Source organism: Stomoxys calcitrans, chromosome 1 (genome assembly GCF_963082655.1).
Source record: "Stomoxys calcitrans chromosome 1, idStoCalc2.1, whole genome shotgun sequence".
Taxonomy (NCBI): Eukaryota; Metazoa; Arthropoda; class Insecta; order Diptera; family Muscidae; genus Stomoxys; species Stomoxys calcitrans.
This window is the reverse complement of record NC_081552.1, coordinates 174,719,906-174,740,464: the sequence shown is the minus strand read 5'-3', so window position 1 is coordinate 174,740,464 and position 20,559 is coordinate 174,719,906. Positions and strand designations below refer to the sequence as shown.

The 20,559-nt window shown below is 39.9% G+C and overlaps 1 protein-coding gene across 14 annotated transcripts in view; it reads left to right on the top strand.

The window, feature by feature from the left end:
* Positions 1 to 20,559, top strand: part of LOC106082465 (supervillin) — a 927,162-nt gene that overhangs the window by 485,840 nt on the left and 420,763 nt on the right. The window contains exons 1-2 of one of the 14 annotated variants that reach the window (XM_013245000.2): positions 9,642 to 9,822; positions 9,896 to 9,995. The exons of the other annotated variants lie outside the window; for them this stretch is intronic. Of the exons in view, the coding sequence (XP_013100454.2) occupies positions 9,673 to 9,822; positions 9,896 to 9,995 (250 nt within the window). The 5' untranslated portion in view covers positions 9,642 to 9,672. Of the gene's footprint in view, positions 1 to 9,641; positions 9,823 to 9,895; positions 9,996 to 20,559 lie in introns of those variants that run through there. 14 annotated transcript variants of the gene reach the window in all.

Below are 20,559 nucleotides of genomic sequence, written 5' to 3'. Positions count from 1 at the left end.
GACCCTGATGATGTATTACCGATTGAATTACAATCTGTAGACTGGTTCCTTGGCTTAGGGAGATTTACTCTGCTTGTATCAGCATGTCATATATACCTGTGGGATGGAAGGAAACGAATTTAATTTTCATTCCGAAAGCAGGAAATCCTTACCCCTCGAAGGCGAAAGATTTCCGTCCTAATAGTCTGTCATCCTTTATGCTGAAGACTTTTGAGCGGTTGATAGAAACATATCTTTGGGCAAAGACCCCTGGGGATCGCCTGTCTCGGCAACAGCATTGCAAATTTGCCCATGAACATGCCATTAAGGAACTGGGGCAAATTTCTAACAAATCAATGAGTGCCGCAGAGCGACACCTCTTTGGGGAGAAGTTTTTACATGGCAAAGTACCTCACAAATTTCGCCAGCATTAGGAGGGGATAACCACCGCTGAAAAATTGTCTGATATTCCTGCCTACACACCTGCAAATGAGCCATCTGCAAGAGTTAGGGGTTTAGACCTCGCGTCATGCACTGAGTATTTACTGCAGTTTTCAGACCTATACTGCTTTATGGTATTGTGGTCTGGGGGACGGCGTTTCAAAGGTTCATCAACTTCATCAATACTCAACCAGATCCAAAGGATGATTTGTTTTGTGCAACACAGCCGCAATGAGGACGACATCATCTGATGCACTGAATTTAATGCTACATCTAATGCCTCTGGACATTGTGGCTAGACAAATTGCTGCGACCACTGCCGTGAGGATAATTGACACTGTGTTATCCTTGATACAATGTCCGATGTTCCAGGCAATGTAGATTACACCCTACCTGAGCCGCTTTTTGATAAAAAATACTGTACCACTATTCCTGATAGAACCGATTGAAATTACAATACGATGCCCCTGGTAATAGGAGTTACGGAACTACGTATAGTTCCAAACTATATGACCAGGTGGGCTTTGGGGTGTACTCTAAATATCTAGAGCTGGTCGTATCGAAAAGTTACTCGACCACTACAGTGTGTATCAAGCGGAGATACCTGCAATTAAGAAAGTGGTGGAATGGCTAAGATATAATGTCATAACGACGATTGGCATAAATATCTTCTCAGACAGCCAGGGAGCCATTAAATTCCTTGGAGAACGTATCTGAATACAAAACCGTCCTCGACTGTCGCAGATCTGTCAACGAAATGACAGAGTTGTTCAAAATTCACCTATGCTAAGTGCCGGGCCACAGAGATATTCCAGGGAATTGTAAACGGGCGAGCTTGCGAGTATAGGAACTACTCTATACACCAGATAAACTGGAATCTGTGGGTATGGCTCTAGCGACATTTAAGCTAAATTTTTAGGACCAAACCCGAATGACAACGAATGATAGATAGTCACAAAAAGGGGGCATTCCAAAACTATGGGGTCTATTCTTGACATGAAGAGGTCTACCGCTTTGCTGTCATTGGCTAGAACGGACGTCTCCGTCTTTTTGTCCGTCGTGACATGCCGAGTGTCTAATCGGAAAACATGCTGTGATGCACAAACAAGCCAGATAAGGGACTTGTGAAGCCCCGTTCACCGGACTACAACACCATATATCGTTATAGGTCTGACAACTGCTGTATATACCCAGCGCCTGACTGGTGATTTAAACCCTCCACCTTTATCCAATGGTTCTCTTGCAGGTGTATAGGGCAAGCGATGCCTTTCTTCCCTTTCCACAATGATTGATTTGAGGGGCAAGACAGGGCGGGATAGGTTACTTGGCTTTTATTGTCTTAGTTACTGTGAGAGAAACCAAAGAACTGCGGACGAGATATTGGATTGGATCTGTAGCTGTTGCGGATATAACGTGTTTCTCCCTGTTTCACTATGGGCTAAATGACCATTCTAGCGCCGCAAAACTCAATTTTCAACTTGTTTAGAATCGGTAAAGTTGTACCTCAATGAATCACAAACACTCCACGGATCTTAGAAATCGATTCTACATTGATTGATTTGATCCAGTAGAACAGCTGTAAGCTGTCAAACACAACATATGTTTTAGCGGGTGCATACTAAGCATTACCAAGTGTTTTCTTGCACTATCAAACTGGCTATAAATTTGCGTTGGTGTCAGCTAATTAAACAAAAATTTGTATTTTTCATAGAGAAGGGTATGTATTGACTTGAAAAAATATATTTTTGTGAACTGTGCTTATATGTTATAGGAAAAAAAGTAGCTTATACCAATACTGTAACAAAAAACAATTTTGACTTCCACGGACTGGAACTTGCGGGACTCACGGGGATTCAATCTAGTTTCTTTTTCATAAATTAATATGCTGTCTAATGATTATTTTGCGGTGCGAATCATCTGCGTCCATCTGCAACTTTATGAGATATTGCATTTTTTTGGGAACAATATCGATGTTCAGGCGAGAAGTTTCTATGATATGCCAAACTGAGAGATTGGTTTATATGCGAGCTATATCGGGTTATGGACCGATCCACACCATAATTGGCACATATATTGGAGGTCATTGGAGAGAAATTCACTGTGCAAAATTAAAGCCATATCGGTTAATAATTGCACCCTTTGGAGCCTCAAGAAATCATATCCATGGATCGATTTATATGTGGGAGCTATATCCAAATCGGAACGGATATGATCCATTTTCAATCTTCAATGACTTACATCAATATGAAGTATATTTGCAAAATTTCAGGTAGGTAGATTTATTCGTTCGACCTATATCGTGATATTGGCCGACAGACGGAAGGACATGGCTAGGTCAAGACGAACAAGAATATTACACTTTATAGGGTCTCAGATTATTATTTCAGCTTAGTTTATTCTCACCTAAAAACAATTATTAGCAAGACAAAAAAAAAATTACCCTAAACGCCGCAAGTTTCGAGGCGCTAAATCGACCATTTCGCCCATAGTGTATTGGTTGAGTTTTATGTTATCTATGAGGTTTTTGTTGCGTTCATGGTTTTTATATCCCTAGCCATAAGTGTAATGACAGCAGCCTACATAAGCTTAAATCTTTATGAATTTTCCTAAGATATAGTCCCTCCGCTAAACATAATTAAGGCGCATGGGATAAAGTTTGACACTTATTCCTTGTAGACCTGATTGCCGTAGGACCTAAGCAAACAACGACCGCCATAGTGGTCGACAGAAATAGTTGGCCTAAGGCGGAGACGCAGAAGATTTTTCAACAGCGGAAGCTACAAGATCATCACAGGAGTGTGGGTTAAGAAAGAAACGGAAAATACATCTTAGGCATCTAGTATGCAAAAGATTCAGTCGTCCACACCTCTTATGTAAATGTACATACAGAAGTCAGACAATGTGTGGACAACGTTTAGTGGGGAAACACTTGAGCTACACGGAAATAAACATTTGGCGGGAAACACTACAACGAACAGGATGGCACCGGAAAAGGTCCTCAATGACATTCCTCGGGTCATAGACTCAAGAACCCTCTATATGATCAAAAGTTTCCATTGTTGTTTTTTAAATGTGCAGTTCCTAAGTAGGTTGAGAGGCCAACTTTCGGCCACTTTTTGCTGCATTTGTGGTCGTATTCATTATTAGGTAACCTTTTCATTATTAGTCATCTATTCACTATGAAATAGCAAACAAAACTCAGTATAAATCATGAGACAGTTGTCAATGAGAAACCAACAACGATAAAAGTATTGCCAGAAAGAAAGTCACAGTCTTAAAGAAGATAATTTTCATTCCTGGAAAGCCGAACCACATGAAAGCAAAAATTGTTCTTCTCATTAGCCGACATCCTTCATGTAAGGGGTGTGGAGAGGTTGATGAATGATGTACAGGGTAGCTGACACAAAGTGTTACCAATTCAAACGATCACATTTTTTTTATTGCTTCAATAGACAAAAATTTGTGGAAGTAGTCAAAATTTTCGTACTGCCTTCACTTTTGCTTGATATGACTACCTTTTGATTTGACTATTGCTAGGACTCGGTCAAAAATGAGTTGCGGTATTGCATCCTTTCATGGAATATTTTAAATTAAATCACTACGACGCACTGTGAGAGAAATTCGAAACAACACTAGAGAAAAAAATGCCATTTGAGAACGGATGTTGATAACTCCTTAAAATGTTATATCGTTGAATCTGAGGTGCTATCGAGATCATGTGCGAAATTTCAAGACCCTGGTTGTTCCGGGCACTTCTTGGCAGGCCCCTAAATTTTGTCACCTCTGCATTTCGAAAAATTGTTCGGGCTGCCAAATTTTCATTTGTGGTCCGATTTTCAAAATTCAAAAAAGTTCCAAGAAAAATTAAGAGATATCTTAGCAAGTCTTTTTGAATTTTGCAGATAAAAGTGTTCTTAAAAACAATTCTGCCCGGATTTTTTTTCAAAAATCCCCAAAATACCCCTTTTGAACATAGAACATTTAGCATTTTTTAGAAAATTTCCTGTGGATTTTTCTAAAAAATGCTAATTGGAGGATTTGGGCTTTTGAATTTTTTAACTCGAGTAGTTTATCCAATTTTTAAATAAAAAAAATACCTATTTTAAAGTACATATAGCACCCGCTTAAGTTGACATATCTTGTTCAAATTCCACGTAAAATGCATCTACAAAATATCCTCTTCACAAATAAAAAAGAAAAAATTAAGGTATTTAAGCAAGTTTTTTCAATAAAAACTAATCAATGAAAATACTTCTTTTGAATAAAAAATACACATTTTCCACATTTTTGGACCTCCAAACTGTATAACTTTGTACTGAATAATCAGATGTGAATACTTTTTGCGGCAAAGTCTTTGTAAATTTTGGATTGGATTCACAAATCCAAATCATGCATAAAATTGAAAATCGAACCACAAATGCCTTCGTAAAGTGCAAAATACAAGGCAACCACGGCCAAAATTTCAACAAATAAAAACTAAAACTCTTTTATATCCGAAACAAGTGAATATATTGTATATCTCAATCCAACTTTTTTGTAGGGATTTTTGAGACCCCATAAAGAGATGTGGCAGCTCGAAAATTTTTTGGAAAGGCCGAGGTGACCAGCTTAAGATCCCTGCCTAGACCACCAACGGCCTTGGAATTTCGCACATGATCTCAGTAACGCCTCAACTTTAACCATTTCAATATCAAAGAGTAATTTCTATCCGTTCCCAAATGGCACATTTTCTACTAATTTTTTCCATTTTCTCCCAGTGTGCGGCATAAATTTCGTTAAATTCGAGCCTTCACTTGTCGAACCGTTTCCGGTGTTGTTCAAGTTTTTTTATGGACCACAACCACGGCGATTGGCAACCAGTGACCAGCCACCAGTATTATTTTAGAGATACACAAACATAGTGTTCACTTTGCGGTGTTTGACTTCGCCAACAATGGTTAGGTTATATATATGTGGAAGTTTGCCTTTAGACTTATTTAGACGTCTTTGTGATAGTTCCTACCGTTGAATCATCCAGATCACTTTAAAGTGGAACTCCATCTGCCTGCCAATGTGAGAAACCGACACAGAAGATGCTCTTCTGCAGCTTCCGCAGAAGTCGACACTTGCAACTTTCAGCCTGTTAGCATGTTTTTCGAGCAGACAGTGGCCTGTCATCGCACACACAATAACCGAAACGTTTGTTTTTTTTTTGCCAGCGACAGCAAAGCGTAGGACCTCTTTAAGTCTAGATTGGGCCACATAATTTGTGACTTTGTGACCATATGTCGTTTGTTACCCTTTGGTCCTGATCCTAAAGTCTTAGCTTACATGTTGCATACCCACAGATTCCAGTTTCCCTGCAATGTTTAAGGTGAGTCTCGCAATTTCGTCAGCTCTACAATTCACTGGGATATCTCTGTGGTCCGACGCACAGAACAGATGAATTTTGAACTGTTCACAGAGATCTGTGACAGTCGAGAGCGCGTTTACATATCAGAGGAAATATTCAAATGAGAATTCTATGGAATAAAGATGATTGGAGGCCACCTTAGCACAGAGGCTAGCATGTCTGCTTTTGACGCAAAACCCCATGGATTCAAATATCGTCGAGAACATCAGAAAAAAATGTCAGCGTTAGTTATCTCCTCCTAATGCTAACGACACTTGGGAGGAACTATGTCATTTGAAAAAATGATATGGCAGTCATGTAAAAACTTCTCCACAAAAAGATCTCCCACTACGACATGCCGTTAACATTGAGCTTAAACTTGAATCGGACAGCACTCATTGATATGCAAGAAGTTTGCCCTTGTTACATAATGAATTGCTCATGGGCAAATTTGCTTAAGGTGAATTCAATAGAAGGTTGTGTTTAACAATGTCCTTACAAATACTCCTTAATTTTCACTTCATGGAGTATCGTTTGTGGGATATAGACATGTGACGTATTTTGTACCCAGTTTAGTTGATTTAACTTAATTTGATAAATAATTGTTTATGCCCTAGACCACCACTGTGGTAAAGGGTATTATAATGGTGTGCATTTGTTTGTAACACCCAGAAGGAAGAGAGATAGGCACATTGATAAGTATACCGATCGACTCAGAATTACTTTCTCTTTCTCTGTCCGTCTGTCCATGGTAATTTCTGTACAAACTACAGTTCGCAGATTTTATCGGATCGTTTTCAAATTTGGTACAGGTTGCTTTTCGGCCTAGAGACTGTCTGTCTGCCCGTCTGTCCATGTTTATTTTTCTACAAACTGCAAGTCGCAGTTTTTCTCCGATCGTCCTCAATTGGTACATGCATGTTTTTCGGCCACCGTAGCCCAGAAGTTAGCATGTCCGCCTATGACGCTGAACGCCTGGGTTCGAATCCTGGTCAGACCATCAGAAAAAATTGTCAGCGGTGTTTTTCCCCTCCTAATGCTGGCAACATTTGTAAGGTACCATGGCATGTACAAGTTCTCTCTAAAGAGGTGTCGCACTGCGGCACGCCGTTCGGTCTCGGCTATAAAAAGGAGGCCCCTTATCATTGAGCTTAAACTTGAATCGGACTGCACTCATTGATATGCGAGAAGTTTGCCCCTGTTCCTTAGTGGAATGTTCATGGGCAAAATTTGCAATTTGCAATGTTTTTCGGCCTATAGACGAATCCTATTGAAATTAAAAAAAAAAATCGCTTCAGATTTGAATATAGCTCCCATATATATGTTCGTCCGATTTGATGTAATAATGCAATAAATTGGTCATTTGTAAACCGATTCTCTCGAAATTTGGCAAGAAGGAGTTTCTCTTGACTCTCGACGTTACTGGTGAATTTAATGGAAATCGGTTCAGATTTAGATGTAGCTCTCATGTACATATATCGCCGGAGTTTAACTTCTAGATACACAGCAAGCGCATTTATTGAGCAATCTTGCCAAATTTTGCACAACGCTTTTCTCGACATCTACCACAATATCTGAGAAGTTTGCTCGAAATCGGTTCAGATTTGTATATAGCTCCCATATATATTTTTGTCCTATTTTGAGAAATATTGCAATAAGTGCTCATTTATTTACCGATTCCCTCGTAATTTTTAAGGAGTGATTTTCTTATAACTTTCGACATTACCGGCGAATTTCATAGAAATCGGTCCAGATTAAGATATAGATTTCATATATGAATATCGCCCGATTTTCACTTCAAGAGCTACTGCAAGCGCATTTATTGACCAATCTTGCAAACATTTTGCACAACGCTTTCCCCGACGACAGACACAATATCTGAGAAGTTTGCTCGACATCGGTTCAGAATTAGATATAGCTCCCACATATATGTTCGTCAGATTTCGGGTAATTTGCAATTTGTAATTTGCAGTAATGTTGTCATTTGTCTACCGTAGTTATTACAGTTTGAACATATTTGCTCGAAATTTAATTGTTTAATAACCCATCTGAAAACATCCTCCGAGATCGGACAAAATTGGTTCAGAATTGAACATAGCTCCCATATTACTTATAGGGTAGGTTCAGGGTATTATACAATCGGCACCGCCCAACTTTTGCCCTTCCTTACTGTTTTAAATTTAGAAAAGTTCAAAATTCGAATATTATAGGAAATTCGCTTTTTATACCCTTCACTATAGGATTGGTGGCATTCTTATCTGGCCATTCCGTTAGTAACTCATCGAAGCATCGATTTGCGATGCTATAAAGTATGTCTATTTTCGATCGTCTTGACATTTTAACTCGATCTAGCCATGTCCGTCCCTCCTTCCGTGCGTCTGCGACATGGGCGGCATCGGTCGAAATCACGTTAGCAGTCGAACGAATAATGATATCATATTTAAATTTTGCACAGATGTAGGTCTTTGGGTATGTAGGTCTTTGGGGATTTGCGTTATATCAATTCAGACTTGGTTATAACTCCCACATAAAGCAATCTTGCGATTTGAAGTCTTGAACTACTGAAATCCGTAATTTTTAGATTAATTTTGCACATAGTGTTCTGTTGCGACTTTAAACAGCCGTGCCAAATACGGGCCAAATCGGTCTATTGCTTGATATAGCTCCCATATAAACGATCTCCTGATTTGATATCACAAGAAGCCCCTAGAAGTCGAAATTGCTATTCGATTAGACTGAAATTTTGTATGTAGTGTTCCCATATGACATGCGTGCTAGGTATGGTTCAATTTTGTACGTGTCCTTCAACCAAGTTCGTTTTTGTAAATTCCTAGTAGAACCCACCACCATGAAGGTGGGTCCCCAAGATTCGGACCGGCTGAACTTATCAATTTTTAATTTATATTTTTTAAATGATAACCCATTATGTAATGATGTCTAAATATGCAAGAGTAAGAAAAATTTCAAAAAATTCGAATAAAATGTTTTTGTGCCTTGAGTTTGTATGGAATTTTGTATGTGTTGCTTCACAGTTATCCAATGTAAGATATAGCCATCAAATATGCAAAGGTGTGAAATGCTTTATAAATAAGGATAAATATTTGAAATACCTGTCTCAGCCATCCTACTTATTTGGTAACCTTAATCATTGTTTGCCTCACAACCCCTAACTGCAAGTGTCCCATGTCCTTAGTTAAGCATTAATTGTCTGAATTTAGTTTTATGTTATTTTTGTTTTCTGGTTAATGCAAAAATGATTTAACATCATTTTTCAGGTCATAAGCATATGCTAACAACCAGTAACTAACACTAACTGCATATTTCCCTTTCCTTTCTCTCTCTTTCTTTATCTCCCGCTCTCACATGAAATCATTCATAACTCAGATAAGAAAAAAGGCGAAGAAAATCGGCAACAACAGCTTTCTATTTCCCCCACATCACCCAAGCATCACCCGAGTCAAAGGGCGGGTTCCTCCTGCGATAATAATCCCAGCAACAAGTCACCCAATAACTCTGAGGGTGAGAACCATAAAGTCCCAATGCCATCATCCTCCTCCAGCTGTTGTTCACCCAGCGGTCGTTCCAAGAAGCTAATACCCTCCTTTTCGGTGTCAGTCAAACAGAATTTAAATGAAATGCATTGTACCGCATCGAGAGCACTGGCGAACAGTATGCGCCCCAATGGTGGATCACCAAAGTCTTCGTCGAAACATAAAACCACTCCATCGGTAGAGTGCACCGTAAAGGTGCCGCCTTCGCCGAAGTCGATACGCAAACAAACCAGCAATGGTAGACAACCGCAAAACACTAGGCATGGTACTTCGGCGCCTCTTGCGACAACCCATACTGCGGTTTTGGTAGATGAAATCGATGATGACTTTATGGAAATCCACGATTTGCCCATGGATGGCGCAATGTTACGACCTCGTTGCTCCACTATGCATGATGACACAAAACGATCGTCCTCTTCCAGTTTCGCGCCCAGTAATGATCCTTCCTTGGAATTGAGCCCAGTGCATAGAAGTCGTAATGTGAGTAGCTGAAATATGCTTGGAATTATTAACCCTTAACCATTGTCCATTTCTATTTTTTTTTTGAATTTAGAATGATCATTCGCCGCGTCGTGTTGAGGAACGTGACAAGTCATCGAAACGCAAATCAAATTTGAATCGCTCTCTAAACGAAGAAGCTATTCCCGATAGTGGTAAGTTAAGGGCAACAGCGTCTCTGGAGAGGATAGTATTCTGCGACATTTGGGAATCCAACATAATGGGGAACCAGACTACCAGTACATAAACAGGCTCTTTAAAAACCATTATTAAGTTATGGTACAAATTTGTAATTCCACATGGTATTATGCTTATAATCTACTTTTTATGATTGATAGCACTGGCCAACTGGAGGCCACGGTAGTGCAGAGATTAGCATGTCCGCTTTTGACTCTGAACGCCTGGGATCAAATCCTGGCGGGAACATTAGAAAAAAATTTTTTTGCGGTGATTACCACGACCAAAGATATAATAATCATCCTATTTTATTATAACCCCACTACTATATCCATGGAGGCCACCGTAGCGCAGAGGTTGGCATGTCCTCCTATGACCCTGAACGCCTGGATTCGAATCCTGGTAGGAACATCAGAAAATTTTTCAGCGTTGGTTATCCCTTCCTAATGCTGGCGACATTTGTGAGGTACTTTGCCATGTAAAAACTTCTCCCCAAAGAGGTGTCGCTCTGCGGCATGCCGTTCGGACTCGGCTATAAAAAGGAGGCCCCTTGTCATTGAGCTTAAACTTAAATCGCATAGCACTCATTGATATGTGAGAAGTTTGCCCCTGTTCCGTAATGGAATGTTCATGGGCAAACCCGGTTACAGTTTGTCTCCAACTGCTCTTGTTTTTGAGTTATATATTTAAGGGCCATAATTTACTATTTTTACCCATATTTTTTATTGTTATTTCTTGATGAGAATTCGCAAAAAAGTTGTTGTGTGCTTGATCCAAATAGTTTTTGCTATATTTGTGCTGAAAATATACCGGAAAAATATAAACAAGTAAAAAGGTGCTAAATTCAGCCAGGCCGATATTGGAAACTCACGATCATTAATTCTGCTAAAAATTTACAGCCAAATCAGGCAGTTTTACACCAACAGTAACACTACATGCAAACAATTCGGCCGAATCCGATAACAATTGGGAGGCTTTCGGGGACCCAATTTGTCAAATCGAGAGATGGTCTTATCAGGCAGCTATATTAGTTTATAGATCTATTTGGTCCGTATGTCGCACAGTTGATGGAAGTCGCAACAGAACACAACTTGCAAAATTTCAGCTAAATCGGTTAACATTTGCGGCTTTGTGGTCCCAAAAAATCAAATCTGAAGATCGGTTATATGGCAGCTATATCAGGTTAAAGACCGATTTGAACCATACTTGGCACGGCTACGGAAGTCGTAGCAGAACCAGGGATCAGCAGCAGGTACATGTTTTCCGTTCCGCCCATTTACAATTAAACTGATCATTTATTTCTTACAGTTTCATAGCGCAAGTGATATACACATTATTTTTATACCCACCACCGAAGGATTGGGGTATATTCATGTTATCATTCAATTTGCTACACATAGAAATATTTATTTCCGACCCTATAATGTATATATATTCTTTGTCTCCGTAAAAATCGAAGAAGATCTGGCTATGTCCGTCCTTCTGTCCGTTATGTCTGTTGAATTAACGCTACAGTCTTTAAAAACGAAGAAATCTAGCTGAAACTTGGACAGATACTTTTCTTTTGACCGTAGACAGGTTATGTTCGAAGATGGGCTATATGGGAGTATATCTTGATGTAGCCCCCATTTAGACCGATCTCCCGATTTAGGCTCTTATGCTCATAAAAGCTGTGTTAATTATTCGATTTGGCTGAAATTTCGCACAATGATTTGTGCCGAATATTATTCAGATCGGTCTGTATCCCCGATTTAGAGTCTTAGGCTCCAAATTAGTTGAAATTTGGCACAATTATTTATGTTTAGATCCCCGATATTCGTGCTAAATATGGTTCAAATCGGCCTATATATTAATATAGCCCCCATAAAGACCGATCTCTCGATTAAAGGTCTTATAAAAGCTGCATTTATAGGCCGATTTCGCTGAAATTTACCACAGTGAGCTTTGTTCAGTTCTTCAACGTTCGTGTCGAGTATGATTTAATTCGGATCATTTTTGGGTATAGCCCACATATAGACCGATCTCCCGATTGAAGGTCTTTTAAGCATAAATATCGTATTTTTCCCCTGAGTGTGCTGAAACTAAGTGAGCTATGTTAAACCCCCGAATATGGTCCAAATCGAACCTTATTTGCATATAGCTGCTATTTATATCGATCTCCCTATCTACGCTCTACAACCCATATAGGACTTTTTTATTACCAGATTATGCTTAAATTTTGAACAGTGAATTGAGGCGAGTTTGGTCCAGATCGAATCATATTTCGATAGATCTGCAGAATCGTGCATTTTTCACCCACCCGAGGTGGTGGGGATCCAAAGTTCGGCCCATGCCTTTTTACTTGTTGTCCTTACGATTACAACATCAAGCAATATTCAACTCCGATAATACATCGGACTATATCTTTATAAAGCCCCATATGAACCGATCGCCCGAATTGACTTCTTGAGCCTTTATAGGGCGCTATTCTCATCCAATTTCGCTAAGATTTTGCAAATCTGTTTCTTTTATGAGCTCCTACATTATTGTAAATTTTGTTTATATATTATAGTTTTAATCGGTCCATAACCGTATCTATGTAGCGCCCATATAAATCGATCTCCAGATGGTATTTCTTGAGCCCCTTGAGGGCGATTTGAGAAAGAATTTTGCATCATTTCTCCTACGACCTTTAAAATTTTACCAAGTATGAACTGAACCAGTCTATAACCTGATAAAAGTCACATATAATCCGACCTCCGATTTTATATCCTAAGCCTGTTGAGGGCGCAATTATTATTCGATTTGGCTGAACTTTTGCATAATGATTTATATATTGCATATATAGCCTCCAACATACATGGAAATTATGGTGTGAATTCGTCTCCAAACTGATATTGTTCCCATATAAAAACGGGCAACTCGGCTCTACTTCTTAAGCATAAACCGGAAGCAATTCCTAACCAAATAAAAAAATTAATGAGATTTTTTGCTTGATCCAAAGAACTTGACAAATGCCATCAATACTGGATGGTATACAAGATTCGTCCCGCCCGAGCTTAGCTCATGTTTACTTGTTTTGACTCTAAGACGGAATCTTTCACAATTGGTAGAAATCGATTATTTACTACGTTTTCGATAACGATTACTCTAAAGTTATCTCGTGTTTACTTATAAATCTTAATTGTTTTTTTAACAAGTAAAGACGTATTAAGTTCGTCCGTGCCGAACTTTGGATGCCCACCACCATGGATAAATGTCTTTTTCTACTTTAATATAACTCCAATACGAGTATATCCATAGCTGTATCCAAATATGGACCGACATGGATCATGTTCAGTTTAGATGCCAAGAAGCTTTATGCCTATCCCAGTTTCAAATTTCAGCCAAATCGGTTATCAAAAAGCCATGTTATGGGCTTAAGACCCTATACCGGGAGACGGTCTATATTGCAGCTATACCTAAATACAGTCCGATCGGGACCATATTTGGCAAGAAAACCCCATCGTTTGAAATTTCAGCAAAATCGGATAATAAATGCGCTTTTTATTGGCTCAAGACCCTTAATTGGGAATTCGGTTTACAGGGCAGCTATTTTCAAACATGGTCCGATTTTGAATTTAGCCTGTGTACGGATCGTATGCAAAACTTTGCCAATTTTCAGATCAATATCCACATTTTTGAAGGCTGTAGCATAATTACAGCAGATAGAAGGACCGGCGGATAGACGGACGGACAGACACACGGGCATCGCTTTATAATTCTTCTTCAAGAATATATGGACTTCATAGCTTCGGAAATTGATTTTTCGATATGTTGCCAACGGAATGACAATATGAATATATGTACCACCTATCCTATGATGTTGAGTATAAAAATGTGAATTGAAAAGATTTTGTTTGTTTCTCTTTCGAGTCGAATGTTGTATTTGAATTGTATTAATAGCGAAGACGCATCTGTGATACAATTACCATATTAACCACGCTCGACAACCCTGTCTATTAGCTGTACTTTTTCCCGACAGACATTTTTTCTGTGGCAAATTACACTTCTTCCGTACTGCACATGATTTTGTGCATCGCTGTTGCTCCATGTGCCCAGGTTCGAATCCTGGCCGGGCTCTGCCGAATTTATATTTTGTCGGAGCGGAGCAGATTTTAAGATTGAAAACCGCTCCGCTTCCGCTTCGCTGCGGGTTCCAATAATTTCACTCTCGCTCCGGCAAAAAAGGTCTGCTCCGCTCCGAATTCCTGAGCATAACACTAATAGCGAAATTTCAGCCATATCGTATATCTGCGGTTTCTAAGGGCGTATTGTATCAAATCGGGAACCGATATGGCCCATTTGCATCTCCCAACGACTTTTTTAATAAGCAGTATCAAATTCTCAAGCAGCTAGCTTCATTCGTTCGACCGCTATCGTGATTTCGTCAGTTGACGGACGGACATGGCTAGGTCGACTTATTGGGTTGCCTAAAAAGTAATTGCGGATTTTTTAAAAGAAAGTAAATGCATTTTTAATAAAACTTAGAATGAACTTTAATCAAATATATAATTGCCATTTTGTTCGATAACCTTTTGCCATCTTCCTGGCAAAAAATAGTATTCCACGCTCATAGAACTTCTGGCCTTTATCTGCAAAAAACTGAACCAAGTGCGATTTTATAGCCTCATCATTGCCGAAAGTTTAACCATTTAAGGAGTTCTGCAAAGATCGAAATAAATGGTAGTCTGATGGGGCAAGGTCAGGGCTATATGGTGGATGCATCAAAAGTTCCCAGCCAAGCTCACTCAGCTTTTGGCGAGTGACCAAAGATGTGTGCGGTCTAGCGTTGTCCTGGTGGAATATGACACCTTTACGATTGACCAATTCTGGTCGCTTTGTCCAATTGTTGACAGTAAACATCTGAAGTAATCGTTTGGTTCCTTGGAAGCAGCTCAAAATATACCACACCCTTCCAATCCCACCAAACAGACAGCATAACCTTCTTTTGGTGGATATCAGCCTTTGAAATGGTTTGAGCTGGTTCACCGTGCTTGGACCATGATCGTTTTCGACTAACGTTGTTGTAAACAATCCATTTTTCATCTCCATTTATGATTCGTTTTAAAAACGGATCGAATTCATTGCGTTTAAGGTGCATATCACAAGCGTTGATTCGGTTTGTTAAATGAATTTCTTTCAATACATGTGGTACCCATATTAAAATTGACGCCAAACAAACAAATGTAAACAAAATTTCGCGCAATTTTTTTCTAAAGCAAGCTAAAAGTAACAGCTGATAACTGACAGAAGAAAGAATGCAATTACAAAGTCACAAGCCGTTGAAAAAATTTGTCAACGCCGACTATATTACTACTATATTATCGACAATTACTTTTTGGACAACCCAATAGATGTTCAAGACTGCCAAGAATGTATATATGTACTTTTTAGGGTCGGAGCTCATTATTTCGAGGAGATACAAACGGAATGACTAAATAAGTACACCTCCCATCCTATGGTGGCGGGTAAAAAGAAACTATGACAAAATTGCGAATTACCAGTACTTTTAAAAGTTATAACGTCATTTAAACAACCATATATTGCTCATGTTAAATGTGTGAAATGCGTTTTGTGTCTACGGTTATGTTCGACTGGAAAAAAGGTGTTTTAAAGTTAGTCACTGCCATTATTTCATGTGTTACACTGACTCAGCACCAACATTTGTTAAATTTGTTGGACATGGGTGCGTATGTTTACTTTCATTTATTATACTCTCATAATATACCGTACGTCATACGACACCATGTGCAGATATTAATTCGTCCCACGCCACTATGGACATACATCTAAGTCAGTCATCAGCTTGTTGTGCGCTCTAAATACACAAAAAAGTAACATCGTAAAAGAAAATCTTAGTTAGGAATAGCCAACATTGGTAATTTTAATATTTTTGAAATATATATTGACCACAAATATGGCATAAACTAATTAGAATCTTTGCAATTTTATATGAAAAACAACAACACAAATTTAGTTTGGGTCAAAAAACGAGCGTTAAACAACGTAAATTATTGCCTTAAGCTGTATCTTAAAAACAATAGCTGATGGAGAAGTCCTGTTACCGGATTTGGAAATAACTCTCCAATTTGGAAAAGAAACACTTAAAATAATCGGAGAAAAGAGCCACCTTTTTTCATTTAGTAGACCAGTGTAGTTTAAGGTATGGATCCATTCGTTGTATTCTTTGAGTATTTCATTATTTTCTTTAGACCAATATTTTCTAGGTATTTAATTTTGTATAACCATCACGATAGGATGGAGAGTATGATTATCTATTCATTCCGCTTGGAACATCTGGACTTATCGATTTCCGGCCCTGCATATTTTTGATCGCATTGAGGTTTTAAATCGAAATGTTCACATATATTTTTTATTGATCTAAGTCATTAGGATTGCAAACGTTCTGATTTGGATATAGCTCTTATAAACTAATCGAGGGCACCGTGACGCAGAGGTTAGCATATCAACCTATGACGATGATCGACTGGGTTCAAATCCTGGCGAGAAAATTAGAAAATTTTTTAACGGTTGTTTTCTTTTAAATCGCCAGCGACATTTGTGAGATAGCCATGTTAAAACTTCTCCCCAAAGAGAGGTCGCCCTGCGGCACATTTTTTTTTTAGGAAAGTTACGGGTTGGATGGGCGAAAGAGGGAGTAGTGTTTATTGATATTTGTCTTAAACTTCTGAACGTCAATGTCGGTGGGAAAGACATTAGCCGGAAGTCGATTCCACACACGAATGGTTCGTGCGAAAAATGAATTTTCTCGGTAATGCATGGTTCGGTCGACTGGCCAATCAATTACAAACGAGTGTGAGTTCCTGCAAAGTCTTGTTTTCCTGCTGAACATCCTAACGTCAGGACTTAGAAGATGAATATCCCTGGAACACACGCCATGGAAATAGCGATAGAGCATTACAACGCTACCCACATTCCGACGATGTTCAATAGAGAGCAAAAGAGTTGGATACCCTACGATCCCCAATCAACACAATCGCTCTCCGTTGAACCCGGTCAAGTAGCTCCAAGGACGATTTTGGAGCTTCTGCCCATATATAAGAGTTATATTCCATTCTCGGCCTGATGTAGGTAGTATAGATTTTGAGAAGATCAAAAGAGGTGAAATATTTCTTGCACCGCTTAAGAAAGCCCAAACACTTGAATGCTTCTTTTGACACTTCGAATACGTGTTTTGACTAACGGACATCACATTGTATCTTTATGCCCAGAACATCAAGAGAATCTGACTGTTCAATATCTATACCGTCGATAGATAACGACAGTAGTGGGTCAGTGAATCGCTTGTGAGACAAGAAACAGCACTACGTCTTCTGTGCGTTAAAGTCTACCCTGTTCATTCTACCGCACTCGGAAATGGCCAACAAATCCTGGGAGAGCGTCTCATCCATAATGCGCCTCCTGTCCACAATTTCTTGAGGACTGGGCCTATGGTCGAATGAATATGAATGACACAGACTACTGTCATCGTCAAAGAAAATAAGAAAAAAGGTAAGGGGAAAGGACAGAGCCTTTTGGCACACATGGTTAATGTATACTCATCTGATGAGAACCCATCTACAACAACTAGTATAGTGCGATCTCTGAGAAAGCTCGATATAAATCGAACAAAGTTATTACCGACTCGAAAAGCGACAAGCTTTGATAAAAGTGCACCGCGCCAGATCCTATCAATTGTTTATCGCCTCTCCTAAGGACCTCACCTCTACTAGGAAGACAAAGGATTCACTATTCCTAGAAAAAATGTGCTCAATATCGAATTCAATTGAATGTGGTTTGTGAATTCTCAATTTTCTTGTCCTGTGTGTGGCTCAATACCAAAATGATTCACTTGCTCTGCAAGAAGAATCCGGCAGATTCTCACATACGCATAAAGTGCACCGCGTTTGACTGGAAGTGCAACATAATTTTATTACAGAAGTACGACAGCATTCGCGGCTAAGAGACTTAAGAGAATGAATGGATTTAAGTAGGATTAGGTTGTGCCATAATATAATCGAAGCGATCTTAAGTGATCTGGATGGGACTGGAAGGTGTTTCACACTGAGGTCCGATCTGAGTGGCGCTTATTGCTGTTGCGAGAAGCTTAGCTGCAAGCTACCGGGCGCGTCCTCATGTTAAGGATAGTGGAATGCTCCATACTAAGTAGCTGTAACGGCAATGGCGGAACTCGATCGAGCGGAGAGTCTCAGTGAGGGGCCGGTCGGCACCGGTTCTTGCACAAATACAGAGTGCCTATGATGCTCTATATGACAAGGCGAGTTATTGGCGTCTTTAAATAACCAATGGCCACCCTGTCCCCGTTGCGATCTGTCCTTTGGACCGGAACGAGCTTGCTCATCTTCAGGAGCATGACGAGTATCGCCACCTGAAAATATGGCTACAACAACAACAACTAAGAAACAAAAATTGCAAGGATGCTGGAATTTGCGGAAGACTCTAGAACAAAAGCTACACAGTAGCTGTTGCTACATAGCTCATCTTGTATCAACTGCCTGATTATAAAACACCCTTTAAGGCGGAGGTCCTAGCGATGACGATATGTCTGAAATAAGCATGCCCCCTTATGACACTGAACGTCTCGGATCGTATCCTGGCGAGAACGTCACAAAAAAGTTTTCAGCGGTGATTATCCCGATATGGCAGCCAGGTCGAAACTTCTCCCCAAAGGGATGTCGCATTGCGGCACGCTGTTTTGACTCTGCTATAAAAACGAGGCCCCTTATTATTGAGCTTAAACTTAAATCGGATAGCACTCATTGATAATTGAGAAGTTTGCCCCTGTACATTAAAGGAAGGATCATGGCTAATTTGCATTTGCAACACAAAACCAGCAATTGTGAGCAATTGTGCTCGCTGAAAGCACAATGGCAGTAATAACACGAGTGGTGAGCTCATGCTGGAATGAGAGAGAACGATTAACGCACACATCACATCTGGCTGGACACATATTATTGGGGTTGTCCGAATAATATGTGTCCTGCCAGATGAAAAACTGCTGAAGCAGAAAAATTCTTGTTCGAAACTCCTTCTCCCCATTTAATCTGAATAGCAAGATTTCATTCGAGGGGAATTTATTCAACGGGAGTTTCCAGATTTGGGTTGACTGTATTGTCTCCTTTTTTTTTTTGTTTACGAAGCAGAGAATGCCTTATAAGCGTGTCGCTTCCAGTAATAGCTAGCAAATGTGCTAGATGCTGAGAGGAAATTCCGCAACATCATTAGAAAGGGCCAGAATTGGGTTTGAAGAATGCAACAACTGCTTTGCAAGCCATAACCCCACATATGCCGTGGCTTTAATCAGCCCAGGCCATGTCATAGGATGGTCCTCGTGGCACTGGACCTAAGGAAAGCATTCGACACGCTCAGTCATGCTAAACTATTTGAGGACCTTGCCAACAAATCTCTCCAGCCAGGCCTGAAACTCTGGGTCGATGGTGGCATTTAGGGAAAAGAAGTCGGAACACCGTAGAGTACAACAGGGAGTTCCCAAATGCGGGGTTATATCTCCGGCACAGTTTAACCTCTACCTATCCTCCATTCCACCCCCTCCAGACATCATAGAGATCGCACCAGATGCGGACGATTGTACCAACGTGGAATCAGGCTAAACGTCTACCTCAACGAATTTGCCGGTTATTTCGCTGCAAGAGATTTGAAGATATGTGCTACCAAATCTTCAGCCACATTGTTCACTTCAAATACACGTGAGGTGAATAATGAGCTGAATGAGTGAGAGTTGATGGAGTAACGATTCCAACCATCATCCAAAATACTTGGTCTCACATTTGACAGCTCCACATGCCACATGGCACTTGGGGTGATAACAAAGAAACCTCGTTGACCACATACAAAGCAGTTGCCCAGTGGAAAAAACAGGTCTGATAACAGCGCTTCAAAGCATTGCAATAGAAGGACCGTATTGAAGCTTCCAAGAGGGCTACCTTGCAATTTCTAAAAGTTTGAAGATGTTTCTGAAGTACCCCATAAAATATAGGGGACACATGTCTGTGTCTATTGAACTTTGATGTTTTTAAACAGTAATTGTGTCCTTTTTAAGTCCATGTATTAAGCGTGAAAAGCAAGTACCAACCTGGCAATGTCACTCAGTGTTACAAAAGATATAAACATGGAATTCGGAGAACAGGCCTCGCGGATGCAAAACAAGGAATGCTGGCAGGCCTCGAAGTCGCCGCCTTTTCCCACTGGTTGGTCGGTCTGTTTCGAGTTATGCAACTTTGTCAACTTTGTAACACGTAGTGGAATAATATTCAGATCTGTCAGAATGCCGCTTTTCATGATGTCCAAGCAATACCTTCTGGGCTGTTATAGTAGGGACCATCTTGTGGAGAGGTATTCTGCGCTCAGAAGCGTTAAGGTGGATATACATGATCTAGAGCGAAAGGTTCAGCACTACAAGAGACAATCTCTAGATCAAGCGGATCTGGATAATTTTTGTGCAGACACGGTAGCAGATGGGATGAAAAGCTTCCGGGTGAA